Raw genomic sequence first — 15,154 nt, forward strand, 5'->3', positions numbered from 1 at the left:
TTGTTTAACGTGTTATGGCAAGATCATGAGCAAGAGTGGCGTTTGATGATCAGAACGGCACATTTTCACGTTTGTTTTAATTTACTGCAAATTACTAAATAAGCATGCACGAATTAAATTACTCGTGTTCTGTTGTCTTTGCTTCACATGAGCTGTTGCGGTAATAATAGTTCTGGTTATTTCAACCCGTGATGTTGCAATGTTTCAATGCCGTAAAAGAGATTCTCAACTGCATTACAATGCATCCATAACCCAACCGTAAAGAAAAAGTAAAGAAAAGGAGAGCTGACGACAAGCACACAAGTCTCAATATTTATATTCATCTTCATTCACCTTCTTGATGACGAGACGCTTGGAATCGTCTCGTCTTCAGCAGCTTATTCAAAATACAGGTTGGGGAATACGCTGGAGCCTCGAGGTGTGGTACACCCTGGACAAGTCTCCCGCTCAGTGTATATTTTAAATTCAATTTAATGTAGTGAAATGTCCATGGGTGGTAAAAATATAAATAAATACTTACAACTCATATGAAATATTTAAATAATTGCCAGCACCAATGAAGATGATTCATATGAATAGATGTGGTAATGTTTGGCAGGAAATATGGACCATTAATCAAATAATTAATTAGCAACCACTGCTGCCTAAATTGTATGAATTATTTTTTCTTTTTTTTACGGTTGTGCTTCTTCTTGTTTTGAAATTGAAAGGAAAAACTGTTATTACTTGAAAATAACTATTAGCCAAAGCGTGTCATACCTCAGATGTGGATTTCAGTAGTTGCTTAGCAACAACAGCTTTTTCCCAAAAAAGCATATGTTTATTGCTGCTAACAAAAAAATAAAAAGTATAATGTAGTGGACGCAGTTTAAGATTTTGTATGCAGTATTATGACTCTTATCAACCTGGATTTGTTCAGTCACCTCTAACCAAACTTCTTCAGGGTTCCATAGTTTAAATGTTGTAGTTCATATAAAAAATGGAGCTGTTCTTCCACTAATATCCAAAAACGGTGTTGCAATATTTAAGTGTGATACTGTCAATAACTGCTTGTTAAGTAAATCATAAAGACTCATTCGAGATAAAACACAAGGCACCGGTTGAGAGTCAAACATCTAAAACCAGAACATTTCATTATATCATTCAGATGTATTGATCAGGTCAGGTTAACTTAATGCCAAATCAGGAATGTGGGAATAAAAGTAAAACAAACACACACAAAAAAAAGCATGATGTTGGTCATCCTTAGGTTATAGATTCACACAAGCACTGTGATATATAGCAGGCTACGTTAGTCAGCGTTTATCTCCATTTCTCCACAGCCATCGCCTTTAATCTTTACTAAAATGTGTGAAGTCTTTCTGAGAAAGATGCAGATGCAGCAGCATTTACTGACTCGGTTTCCAAAGTGTTCTTGAGCCAAATCTGTATTGTGCTTCATCGAATGATGTAGGTTTTTTTTTTTTTTATTATTCCACTTGAGGGGATTGAAGGTCAAGACCATTCGCTGTAAGTTTTCATCCTTACAGAGCTTTCTCTGTACTCTGAAGTTTTTTTTATATATATTATGGAATATTGGTGGTTTAATCCTCAGATTTACTGCAACTATGCATTGAGAAAGTGTTGGGGTATTTACCTATGCAGATTTTCCCAAATATTTTGCCTGTGAATGACATCATCACCTGCTACCAATTAACCTCTTTAGTCGCTGTACAATCAGATGTTTCTAAGTATTTCACAACTTTTCCAGCTTTTATTACACCTTTCCAAAATTTATTTTTTTACCATATTCCGATTTATTGACTTTTTATTGATCATTTTAGATGTTATTTTTTTATTGGGGTTTTATATGACATTATGCAGGTAGATCTACTGTGATAGCAATCCACCCAGGAGTACGTGAAGAATCAAAGTTTTGACAAAATACTGCATCAAAATGTTCTTAAAGTGATTTAATTAGTGATAAATCAGACTGAACCATTACGGCTCGGCATTACACTGTGGAAGGAGCCATTCTATACACTGATTGCTTTTACGTTTCCTATTTTATGTGGCCTGCATTTTTTAATACTTCTGTGACATTTGGGTAACAAGGAGTTTTTACTTCCATGCCATGTATGTAGTATTTTTACGCGTTTTACGCTTTGACATCACGCTTTTACTGCAGAATCCCCCATATCGATTTTGCCCTTATTTCATAATTCTGTAAAATATTTTTTAAATATTTTTTAAAAAAATAGATGAAAGCATATTCATCGTCAGTGCAATGAGCGCGCGCACTCAAACACTTAATGCGCCACAATTTGCGCATATTTCCGTTTCATCTCTCTCCCTCCCACCCCGCCGCTGAGGCTGCGCGCGCGCGGGGCGAGAGAGTTTTATAGCAACTGTTGCCCGGAGAGGCAGCGCCACAGTCACCGTAGTCCTGGCGACTGTAACCCACCAACAACAACCTCTCCGCTCCATCATTACCACCTCCTCCATCATCCTCATCCCATCAACCAGTCCCGCAGCTCAGGTTTGAATGGGTATTTTATTACTGTTTCCGCCCCCCCCGACACTGATCTGAGTCGTTTTATGTTGCGTTTTGTCTTCCACTGAATGGAAGGGCTCGGCGAATAGCTTGGGTTAGTTTGGCTAGCCGGGATGTTTCTTTGTGACGTGGTTAGCCTCGCTTGCTAACGTTGCCTGTAAGATATTCACAGCTGTGCCGAGGTCCTGCTCGCTAGCAGCAGCTAGCTTTGTTCTTCCACCCGGGGGGGGGGGGGGGGGTGGCTGGTCGCTTAAAAAACGAGCCTAAACGTGGTCAGTGCGGTGAAATAAAAAAATATCCTTTTCGGTGTTTGTGTGAACTTAGCGTAGTGAGTTGTAGCATAGGCTCCGGCCAGTCACTGATGCTAGCTGGTCAGCTGGAGCAGGAGCAGGTGTCTGTTGTTGCTAAGGTTGCTAACCTCACAATGCCCGTCGGTGTCCCATATTGTGGCTGATGTTGCGCGATATATTAAGTTTGTGTTTCGTTTAGTTAAAATCTCGTCGCTCGAGATAAGCGCGACAAAGTGCCGTGAGCCAAAATTCATAATTGTTATTGGCGATAGCTGAGCCTTTTACTTTCCCTTTTGTCTTAGGGAGCAAGATAGCTTCGCTAGCTTCCCAGCTGTCCTCTTTGTGGCATCAGATGGATACGATCTTTTTTTTTTTTTTTTTTTTGCAGTAGTTGCCTTTGGGGGGGGGGGGGGAATAACACCTGCCGATTTATCATTACAATTCCTTATTTGATGAGGAATCTTTTTGGTTTTCTCCTTTGCACGTTCTGTATCTGGGCTGATAAAAGTAAAAGTCCCTCCACATTCAATGTAGATATACTCCAGAATATTAGCTTACTGTTAAAAAATATTACATTTGTGCAAGTATGTGTATATATACACCTGGGTACACAAGAAAGGGAAAGATGAGTGTTTTCAGCCACTGGAGATGTTGCTCCAGACTGATTTATGCTAATAAAATTAGGCTAGATTAAATCAGATATATTTCATATGGAATTTCCTCACTCCTTGTTGGTGGGTCATATAGGTGGATGCTTTTATATTGTTTTTGTGTGTGTATCACAAATTCACTTTGCTCCATTGGGTCTCCTGCACAGCTGCGATCTCTCACTCATGTGTTTATGGAAAGAGGTGGGTGGAGGAACTCCTGTCCAACTAGGTCTGTGTGTGTCAACCGCTGAAAATGTGTTTATCAGTAATTAAAAACAATTTAATTGCCCAATGATCGCCCCGAGAAGCTGATTCTCTCACAGTTGTTATTGTAAGTACTAGTTGGATCTGTGTATGATGAAAGACCTGTTGATGATGTGCAAGTAATTCCAAACCAAGCCGGTCAAAATATCGACGGTGCAATTATGCACACTGCTCTGAAATCTCAAAATAATGTAAAGCTATTATCACATTCAACCAAAGATAGGTTGGCACTAGACACCCTTCCACCGTCACTCACACAGACACAAAAGGATGTTGGGAACTGCTAGTCATACGATCATGTTACCACTTACCTGTAGTCCAGCAGTGCAGAAATAGCACCATGCCACCTGCCGCCTGGATCCTCTTTCATTTCCAATTACTTAAAGAGGGCCAGATTAATTCAATTATTCAGTCATCCATTTTCATGGCTTAGCGGAATACATCGTGTTTAGCTTTGTTTTTCTCCTCGCCCAACAGAAATAATGTATATTGCTGATGAAAGAGGAGACTTAAAGGTTTTGTTTTTGTTTCTTTCCTGAGCACACATCTGGCCTGTGAGCTCCCACAGCCACCCAGAAATGGGGTGCAGAAATGATCAATCTGGTCATTTCTAATGATTTTTTCAGAAACCTTTGGCTAGAATAAATTTTTTTTTACTTGTATCCATATTTGAATGCAAATTTTCTCTAAATCAAAACAAAAAGACAAGTCACACCCAGTATTTCTATAAGCTCAAACCCCATTTCCTAAACAACATAGCGCTTTGCATGCCCTTCTCTACTCACAAAGACACATACGTGCGCGTGTATGCGCACACACTTCAGCTCCCAATTACGGTAGATCTCCTTCCACCTGTTTTCCTGCTTTGCACCTGATCACGCTGCCGTCTTGCCTTTGTTTGCATTTGCTGTGTGTACGTGTGTGTGTGTGTGTGTCCCTGTGGTGTTTGTGTGTCTGTGTTTGTGAAGCAATTTTTTAGTATTTGATACTTTTCAGCCTGGTTCACAAGCTCTCATTTGTTTCGGTAGACTACATGCATGATCATTAGAGGTACAAAGTATACAGTCCTCCACTCCTCAGTGTGTTTTCTGTTAGGTGAATCCGAACCTGCGCACTCTTTGCTCTCCGTTGCTTGTAATGTTAGCTGACAGAATGGAGGGGAGAAAACGTGGGGCAAGACGTTGCCCTCCTTGGTGGCTTTTGTTCCTCTGTGTCTTTGTAGAGCTTGCACTTGCTCAGTGGAGCACAGTATTTAAGTGGGCCACAAGGGAGAGCCTGAATGGTGAGGCAGGAGGTGTGTTGGTGTGCGTGTTTGTAAAGGGGGTTGGAGTGAGGCAACAGGAGTGTGTGTTGTGATGCAGACCCGCTATTTTTTCTTCATTTTAGGTGTTCTCAGTCTGGGCCCATGTACTTGGGTCTTTAAATTACACGATGGAGAACAAGCCTACATTATTTTCTGCTCACATTTACACACCCTTCTCAGCACTGGTGTAGCGTCTGCCGCATGATGCAGTTCAACCTGATATTTTGATCGCATCTGCCTGCATCCATTGGCTTATTGCCTTGCCTTATGTGCGGCCAGATTTGTCTTCCTTTGGGTGAATTGATCATTAACTGTGCCTCAGAATGTAAATATTTAAACTGGATACTAGTCTATTTTCCTCGTGCATCCTGCTGGCGGCGATGCGTACGCACATCCCCTCCTCAAGATGTCGGAAACAGCCTGACAGCAGTAGCCTTTAGGTTAATGAATCACAGCACCCCTGTATGTTTAAAGAGTTCTTTTTTTTCCCCTGAACCTCTGCCTTTCTCAATGCGTCAGACTCGGCTTTGTAGCCAAACTTTGAAGGCAGCAACCCCGACACGAATAAAACGTTAGTCCTCATCCCAAGAAAAAGGCTTCTGTGATATCGAAGATGAAGCGAAGGGTTCGGCTGTCCCTGGAGAAATTCAAAGCTGTGTGGAGAGACCTAGCTTAATTAACCAAGAGAGGCTTGTTCATGGAAACTGTGATGAGGAGCAGTTGGCCTCGCCCTGCGAGGAATAAGTGATGGCAACCAGATTATTATTACTCTCTAAACACAGGTTGGCCATCACTTTCTCTTCACTCGTATCTTCAGAAGAGTTTGCTTAGCCCATAGAATACAGTAGATGCATTTTTTTCAAATCTCTGTTCCGCCACTTATCTTTTTCAGCTGTAGTCCCGCCAAGATACTTAAAAATAGTTCCTGGATCATATTCTTCTTCTTAGCACTGGTCCAGGTACTCCCGGAATCTCCAGCAATGTTAAACCGAGCTGTAAAGGTGGTGACTGACTTCATCCATTTGGAGTTTGTCAAATATTAACTTGCTTTATGGCTGTGGACATGGAGACGAGGCCATGTGTCGTTGATGCATGAGGCTATTAGTACATTGAGTACCATGAGGCTGAAACTGGCGCTGGGGTAGAGTTGCTCTTCAGCAGCTTTAATGGCATTGACTTGGGCAAAGCACACAGTGGTCTGGTGAAATTGTACATTTTCTCTTACGACTAGATTAGTGTCTCATTTAAGCATATTTTGTGTCTTTGCTAAACAAACTTTTGCGGGTATTTATTGGATTTATTTTCTTCTATACAAAGATTATGTCTTTGTTCTTTTTAATTTAATTTTATTGCTTTTTAACTATTCATTGTGCCACAGAATATGTTTAATAAGGTTTTAAAATGATATACAGTAATACTGTATCATTTTGCATGTGTGTACCTGTATATTTAAAACGTTTTTTTTGCTAATGCTATATGAGCATCTATTTAGAATTGTTAGATTTTCTGAAGGTGTGCCCTTTCTGCCTGCAGCCTGAGAGCATTCTGTATTTGCGTCTGATTTAGGCGCCATGCAGACCCCTGAGGCAGGCGCTGACTCCACCTCCACTGTCCCTCTTCAGACCACTGTGCCTGTCCAGCCTACCGGCCCAGCCCAGCAGGTGCCTGTCCAGCAACAGGTACGCCCGAGCCTCTGTTGCACGTGCATTTCTTCTGATTTGGGTCATTTAAATTAACTTGTGAAATTTGACTTGTCAGGCCCAGACTGTTCAACAGGTTCAGCATGTTTACCCAGCACAGGTGCAGTATGTGGAGGAGAGCAGCGGCGTCTACACAAATGGAAACATGTGAGTCAATCTTAGCATCCCAGCAATGGCGTTACACCACTCCACAAATATTAGTGCTGAGTCTCTGCAGCCGCTTCTTCCTCCCCTCAAGTCTCGTCACACCATCGTTCATGTCACAAGCACATGATGCCAAGGAGGGTGCCTTTTGTATTTTGTGTGTGTGTGTGTGTGTGTGTGTGTGTGTGTGATCTGTTTTCCTTTCTGACGAGGGTCCATTTGAGAGTTTGTGCTCAGTCACCTGAGAATGACCAGAAGTAGAGCCATCTTTTAAGTGCTGGTGCTTGATCGGGGTCCCCTGGGTTTTAGGAACGAGGCTACAAACCGTTAACAAGCTGCACTCTCAGAAAAACACACTGCATGTCCACAGCAGCTGGTTGGAAGCCTCTTTTACGGTCCTCCACTCCTCAGAACTATAAAATAAATCCAACACCCGACACCTGGATGGATGATATAATGAGGGGCACCCCCCAAAAAAAAGATTTTAAGTACAGACGTATTTTATTTTGAAAATCTCTTGACCATTCAAACAACAATAAATTCCTGATTATCCTCATAATTAATTGTTGACCTCTCCTCTGAACAGAAGAACCTACTCATACTCGGAGCCTCAGCTGTATAGCCAGAACAGTGGGGGGAGCTATTTTGACACGCAGGGCAGCTCATCACAAGTGTCCTCCGTGGGGACTTCTCATGGCATGACCAGCAATGGAGGAGGGGGCGCTGGAGGAATGAGCATGAATCTAACGGGTGGTCAGGTCATCTGCAGCAGTCCTGGGGCTTACATAATGGACAACGCTGGACCCCACCCCGCCACTCAGACTGCGAGAGCTTCCCCAGCTACTGTAAGTCCCTCCTATAGAATTGCCTCTGTTACTGTAGACACGCTGATTTCACGTTACTTCATCGATGTAACGAATATTAGTGTCAGGATTTAAAAATGCACACATTATCCCACATACCGGTAAGAGACAAATAGTGCGATGATGTGCGGTATATCTTCTCTATAATGTGTTGTGCGTTAAATCAGGAGACCTAAAGTCCTTTAGCGTACATCTTACATAAGTTATTTACAGAAAAGCACTCCAACAAATTATTCTCTCTTTAGTACATGTGAATATTTTCATTCCACATGTCTATCTGCTTCACTATGAAGTCCATTCTCCGGAGGTTGGGCTCGTGGCAGAATGGAATTGTTCTTAATGCGGTGAAAAGAGCAACATATTAGCTGACTGCGTGCACGCTTTCAAAAAAAATAACAGCACAAAAACGTTTGCAGGTCAATTAAAACGGTATTTAAGATTCCCGCCCAGGCTGAAAACATTTCAAACACACCAGGAGAAGATAATTACACACATGCCTTCGCAAGGGCAGATCTACGTCTCATTCCACAAGGCTTCAGACGAAATGGGTGTAAAGCGGAATTATCACGGCAGATACATTTTCAAACAATTTGCATTTGAAACAAAGGACTGGTGAGAGAGTACGTAAACTACGCATTCCTCTTTTGCTATTCTCTGAATGCCTGGCGTTTTTAATGTAGCTTGGTGACGGAGGAACTCAATATTGATGCTTGTTAATGTCAGCCATGTTTAAAACATCCAATAAATGTTTGCTTCCCTGCCTTCAAAATGTGCGCAAGTTTACGAGGACATTGGGATCGCTCTCAAAATACCCGCTCACCTTTGTCTCGTCTGAATGATGTACTTGACGAGATCAGTCGAATGAATATTCTGAGTATTCATGAATGAAGGAGGCAACACCAATAAAAACAAACATAGACTCACAAGTCATCTGTTCAGCACAACTCCTGTCGAATCAACTTTTACAAGTAGATCTGTGCAGGTGGGATCTTGGAAGAGTTGTGCTTCTTCCAGTGTAGTTTGATGATCCCGCCGAGCGTTTTATTTTCCATCGAGGACAGATAGTCCTCCTCTGCTTGGGTTAGTAGTTGCTTGCTTTGGGATCTTTTCTTCATTTTTTTTTTTGCCAGTGGCCACTAATGTTTCAACACCGACTCTTTATGTTGCTTTGTTTTTTTGTTTTTATTTCCTCCCTCTTACATTTTGTTGTCCTCTGCTCCATGGTTTGTCAGATTGAAATGGCGATTGAGACGCTCCAAAAATCGGAGGGTTTATCGAGTCAGAGGAGCTCGCTGCTCAACAGCCATGTAAGTTGCTTTTCTGACGGCATGACCTTGCTTGCTTTGACTTTTGCCAACATCACTCTCTTGCTGTGCTGCTTCTGTATATATTTGATTTTGATGCTTGCGTGTTTCTTTGCTGGTTTCAGGTGTTACTATCGCTTTAAATTCATTGGCTGCGATAGCAATGCTTTGCAGCGATGTGATGCTGCAGTCTCAGCATTACAGACTCGCAGGGCCCTGTTTAAATCTTGTAAAGCGTAGTATACTGTGCATATATGCTCCTCTCCATCTGCCGTTCGCTTGTTAAGATGGGACAGGCATTACGTGAAATAATTGGTTTAATTTTATCGCATTGCCAAGCATGAATTACACCGTTCGGTTCAAAATGATTCTGAAACTAATCGCTCTGATTAATGGGGGAGGAAATGTCGATAATTAGCATAATAGGCAACTTCTTTGAGCAAAGCCTTGAACTTTGAACAGCAATCCCACATGCATGGAAAAATAATCACGTTGTTTCTCCTTTCAAAGTTGTCTGCATGATCGTTGAAAATCACCTGAGATGCTAAAGATCTATTTTAATCACTAATACTCTGCATACTTATACGCACCTTAAAGGTCACACACATGTATACAGCGATTTATTTTAAACCAACTGCTTGATGGCCAATTGCGCACGGCTTTGAGCGTACAGATGGGCACAAATCATACCGTGCATAATAAACAAGCCATGGCTCTGCGTTGTGCGTCGCACTGCACCCTGGGTAAGAGGGTGCGCAGTCTGAGACGGTGTGCATGGACCAGTGTGTTAATCTCTTGACTGAATAATGAAATAATGTGTGCCCTTGTAGCTGCAGTGGCTGTTGGACAATTACGAGACAGCAGAAGGCGTAAGTCTACCACGATCCACTCTCTACAATCATTATTTGCGCCACTGCCAGGAGCAAAAACTGGACCCTGTAAACGCAGCTTCTTTTGGCAAACTCATCCGCTCCATCTTCATGGGACTTCGTACAAGGCGCCTCGGGACACGGTTAGGCTTTTTTTTTTTTTTCTTTCTGCTCTAACGTAAGGACATGTAAAGAATGCAGATTTTATTTTTTTTATTTGATGGGGTTCTACATGTAGTTCATCTGACCTCCTGACATTTTTCTTTACTTTCATTTTTTTTTTGCATTACAGAGGGAACTCCAAATACCATTACTATGGTATCCGTGTGAAACCAGACTCCCCACTCAATAGACTACAAGAAGACATGCAGTATATGGCCCTCAGACAGCAGCCTGTGCAGCAGAAACAGAGGTAGCACGCCGAAACCAGACATGCATACGCACGGGTAGCACTAGCGTCGCTCTATAAGCTGAGGCGAGCCGTGTGCTTTCAGGTTCAAGCCGGTGCAGAAGTTTGATGCCTGCTCTGGGGAGAATTACTCGGGTGGGGGCCAGCCACTTCCTGGCGCAGAAGAGCAGACGGTCATTGCACAGAGCCAACACCATCAGCAGTTCCTTGGTCAGCCGAGTAACCCGTTCAGAATTCTAAGAACGTAGATTTAAGAAGCTTTCCTTTCAACGTATCGGCACTGCATGAAGAATCATAGTTCTTAGAGAGCTGTTGTTTGCAAGACCAAAATAAAAATACACTTATTTGTGTGTTTCAGATTGTTGCCTTATATATATTATATATATTTGTTTTATCCCAACAGATGCATCACGAGCACTCCCTGACTTTGTGGAGCTGGACCTGGGGCAGAGCAATGCAGAGAACATTGGTCCAGAGGATGTGAAAGCTCTCCAGTCCCTTTACAGAGAGCACTGTGAGGTTAGCTTCATTTCGTTTTTGTATTCGCTGCTTCACGTCAGAAAGAAATCCCCTTCATTGCTATTGATGCTATTCAGAAGGCAAAAGCCGGGGTCTAACCTTTTACTAGCAGGGTGTACCTAATAAAGTGGCTGGTGATGTATAGGTATGCGTAATTATATACATTTATTTAGATCAAATATAAGCTATCTTTAATTAGAAAATGCTGGTAAGAGTATGCATTTAAAGTTTGGCTGACTTCAGGGTGTGGAAACTTTTGAGAAAGGTCATGTGTGTTTATACTGAGAGAGATTTGTAAATGCCAGCGGCTGGCATTTTGGAGGAGAATTTTCTCTTCGTGTGAAGTTTTCGATCACTCTCTCCTAATGTCTAGAAAGAAAACAAGAGACCAGGTCATCCACAGTTGACAGCCAAGGACTTATGGTCTGGCAAAAGGTGGTCTAGTTTCATGCCATGATTCAAGTCGGTTCATCAAATAAAAAATTAAAAAATTAAAAAAAGCAGATGCACCTGCCATCGGTTAATTTGGGATTGGTGCCCTGAGGTTTTGACATGCCTACGTATTTTTCTCCTCCCCATCCAGTTCTAGTCTTGGTTTATTATCTTCTTTTGTTTCAGGCTATCCTGGACGTCGTCGTCAACCTCCAGTTCAGTCTAATCGAGAAGCTGTGGCAGACGTTCTGGCGTTATTCCCCCCCTGACTCTGTAGAGGGCGCCACTGTAACAGAAAACAGGTGAGGTCAGCTTTCTTTCGTGGGGTGGCCTCTGTCTTGAGGAAAGAAAGCATTCGCTGAACATACTTGAACTAAATATATTTTTAGGAGGATCTGAACATTTCAAAGGTGTCTTCCTAAGTGTGATTCGTTGACTCCTCAGCGGCGTGAGCGAGATCGAAGCACGGCTGCCCTGCTCACAGCTGCTGGCTCTCTGCAGAAGCGAGGCTGTGATCAAATGGATGAGCGCCTGTGACCATCTAATGTATCAGGCCCTTGTGGAGATCCTCATTCCTGATGTCCTGAGACCCATTCCCAGTGAGTCTTGGACTTTTGATGCGTGTTCCGCTTTAATGCTTTTCATACCGCCAGGATTAACTCGCCGTTGTTGGGCTTGTTTTTTTTTTTTGTCGTTTAGGTGCCTTGACTCAAGCCATTCGCAACTTTGCCAAAAGCCTGGAAGGATGGCTCAATACTGCCATGAGCGCCATTCCGCAGAGAATGATCCAGATCAAGGTAGGTGCAGATGCTACGCAACAAAATCTCATCTGCCACCGGTTCCTATAGTAACACCTGAGGGTTGTATGGAATGGCATGTAACACTCTGGCTTTCGTGTGCTCTCACAGATTGCCGCTGTCAGTGCCTTTGCGCAAACACTGCGCAGATACACATCTCTGAACCACCTGGCTCAAGCGGCGCGTGCTGTGTTGCAAAACACGTCACAAATCAACCAGATGCTGAGTGATCTCAACCGTGTTGACTTTGCCAACGTGCAGGTCGGTTGGATGTTCCGTGTCACACACACACCGTCAGAAGAACCTTTCCCTTCTTTTTTTTTATACTTTTGCTCTGCAGTTACAAAACTCCAAATATTTTAGATGTGTAACTTTTATTTTGCATTCTAGGAGCAGGCATCGTGGGTGTGCCAGTGCGAGGAGGGCGTGGTTCAGCACTTGGAGCAGGACTTCAAGGCCACCCTGCAGCAGCAGAGCTCTTTGGAGCAGTGGGCAGCCTGGCTAGAGAATGTGGTGAACCAGATGCTCAAGCCTTATGAGCACCGGCCCAGCTTCCCCAGGGCGGCTCGACAGTTCCTGCTCAAGTGGTCCTTCTACAGGTTGGAAATAAAATCAGCCACATGGGGGGGGGGGGGGGGGTGAAGCATCATTTGGAAATGATAAAACGTTGACGCTCTTTGTTTGTTGTGTGTGTGTGTGTCTGCAGCTCGATGGTAATCAGGGACCTGACCCTGCGCAGCGCTGCCAGCTTTGGGTCCTTCCATCTGATTCGCCTGCTGTATGACGAGTACATGTTTTTTCTAGTGGAGCACCGTGTGGCCCAAGCTACTGGGGAGACGCCCATCGGTGTCATGGGGGAGGTAAACCTGCCACTGGCCGAATTGTTACGGTCCCTTTTTTAGGTTGGAGAGAAACAATCCGGCTCGACGAGCTGCTTCTGGTCCGTCTAACTGACATTTGTCTCCGTCTTCAGTTCGACAGCCTCAACACCCTGTCCCTGAGCAACATTGATAAAGGTAGGTGGCAAAATGTATAAAGTGCAACAGCTTGAGAACGTGAGCATTTTAATTACTAAACATAATTACAATAACATAATAAGTTGCATGCAACACAAGGAAGTATCGTCACTGTAATCCGGCTCTGTAAATCCTCCTGTCCATTAATGTTTCACGTGTGTGTGTGTGTGTGTGTGTGTGTTGCTCCCCCCCCCTCCCTCTAGACGAAACGAGTGGGATGGACAGCGATCTAGAGGAGGACCCTGAAGTGTCTGGGGAACCGCTCGCCAAGCGAGAGAAGTCCGCCCATGATGTAATCCAGGTAATCCAGGTCGGGGCTCTGGAGGACGGGTCCCACCCCGTGGTGGGGGTCGTCCAACCTGGCGTCCTCCACTCGCTCCCCCAGCCCCTACAGGATCACACCGAGCACATCCTAACTCCATCCATTGGTACTCCCACCATCCGCCACTGCAGCGCAACAGGCAACACCTACGCCTCCGTGTGAGCGTCCGAGGGCGTGGCTCGCCTCGTCCGGCCCATTTTTGCAATCGAACTCTCCACATATCTTTCTCTCCATGAGTCTAGAATGTTTCTGTTTTTCCACACGTTATGGACGCGCTCTACTCTCCCAATCAAACGCAGTCAGCAGGGTAGTGCCGGCAAAACCATGAGATGTGCTGCCCTCACCTGACTGCTCGGATTCTCCATGTGAATCTGAGCTCTTATCATGATGCAACATCTGGAGGACAGGCGCTCATCTGGCCTGTTTGATCTCGGAGCAGGTTTTATTTTGAAGGAAAACTAAACTTCCTGCAATTCACTGATGTCTCGGAGCTCAAATCCACGTCACTAATCCCGTCGGAGCAAAGTCATCGATCGACTCAAGACCTTTGCCAACTTGTAAATAATTTTGCTCTAACTTTTGTTTGGTATTACCCGAAAACTCATGGTGCTATTATCGTGTTTGGTTTTGGTTTTAATTTTCTCACATCCCTCCGATTTCCTTTCAATATGGTTTATAGCGAGATGCATTTAGCTGATGGAAATATTTTGACTACTATTGTATCTAGTTTAAAAAAACAAACAAAAAAAAAAACAAAGTGATGACTTGCTATGTATGTCTATTATTTCCTGTTTTAAAACAAACCGAGGGCAGTTTTCTCCTCTCTGTTTGAGAATCACGCAGTAGCCGCCCGCCGATAACCACGTTCAGCCCCCAGTAAAAGAAAAAGCCCTGCAGAGATATATGTGCTGCTAATAACGTCTCAATAGAACCAAGATTGAGAAGACTGGCTGTACAGAACCACTTGCTCGATGCTAGCTTTTGTATGCGCTCTGTGCGTGACGCTTGCCTTTGTTCATTCTAGATGCCCTGTAGTGCCGTTAACGTGACAAGCTGTAATCTTTGGAGGGGGGGTGGGGGGAGAGAGAAATCTCACTCGACACGTTGCCCTACTCTTATTTTTTTTTTATGTCTTTGTGCCGTTTCTGTCTTATTGAAATTAATTTCACGAAGGACCAAAACCAAACCAACGAAGCAGAAGCTGAGTGAGCCGTTTTTTTTTGGCCCGCCCTGTTTTTACAGTGCCATGTTGCAGAGCAGAAGGGAACGTCAGGGATTTAATGTACCTCGGCTTTATCATAGTGCCTTATCCTGAAATGCAGCTGTCCTCGTAGTCCTGGCTGTGTGCTGCAGAGAAGCCCACCGCCCTCTCTGCATTTGTGGCTGGATTTGGTCTGGCTCATCAGCGTTGAGAGACCAAGGGATGCAGGCACAGACGCACACCCACCGCGTTCTCTGGATTAAGCTCTTCTGAGCTTATTACTTAACGGAATCCTGGTCTTTAGCCTCTCTCCTGCCCTCGCTCTGTCCTCTTGAGGCCTGCTCTCCCATTAGCCTTGTTATCGGGTGAAGCGCGCGCGTGTGTGTGTGTTTGTGTGTGTGTGAACACGGATGCGTAGTTCTACACTGTTTTTATGTACATGTGTTATACAAGCCTTGTGCGTATGTGTTGGGACACATCCATGCGTCGCCCTACCTCAGACCAGTGGTGCCAGCCCTTTTTGACACGTGCAGCACAG

The 15,154-nt window shown here is 43.8% G+C and overlaps 1 protein-coding gene across 1 annotated transcript; it reads left to right on the plus strand.

Annotated features, from left to right (window-relative positions):
• The first annotated feature begins 6,611 nt into the window (after positions 1-6,611).
• rfx3 (regulatory factor X, 3 (influences HLA class II expression)) lies at positions 6,612-13,577 on the plus strand. Its single transcript, XM_068752810.1, has 16 exons — positions 6,612-6,719; positions 6,799-6,887; positions 7,471-7,729; positions 8,980-9,054; positions 9,882-10,063; positions 10,213-10,332; positions 10,415-10,539; positions 10,733-10,848; positions 11,467-11,582; positions 11,725-11,879; positions 11,980-12,077; positions 12,189-12,338; positions 12,468-12,676; positions 12,784-12,937; positions 13,051-13,093; positions 13,297-13,577. Exons 1-16 carry the CDS (start codon positions 6,612-6,614, stop codon positions 13,575-13,577), a joined length of 2,280 nt encoding a protein of 759 aa, XP_068608911.1.
• The last annotated feature ends 1,577 nt before the right edge of the window (positions 13,578-15,154 follow it).

This window comes from Brachionichthys hirsutus, chromosome 19, assembly GCF_040956055.1.
Source record: "Brachionichthys hirsutus isolate HB-005 chromosome 19, CSIRO-AGI_Bhir_v1, whole genome shotgun sequence".
Taxonomy (NCBI): domain Eukaryota; kingdom Metazoa; phylum Chordata; class Actinopteri; order Lophiiformes; family Brachionichthyidae; genus Brachionichthys; species Brachionichthys hirsutus.

What these genes read in the sequence shown, in the direction of transcription:
- rfx3 (XM_068752810.1), top strand. Translation starts at nt 6,612, where the DNA reads ATGCAGACCCCTGAGGCAGGCGCTGACTCCACCTCCACTGTCCCTCTT. An exon ending in GCTCGCTGCTCAACAGCCAT is followed by an intron (nt 9,055 to 9,881) that starts GTAAGTTGCTTT and finishes GTGCCCTTGTAG; the next exon opens with CTGCAGTGGCTGTTGGACAA. An exon ending in TTGACTTTGCCAACGTGCAG is followed by an intron (nt 12,339 to 12,467) that starts GTCGGTTGGATG and finishes TTTGCATTCTAG; the next exon opens with GAGCAGGCATCGTGGGTGTG.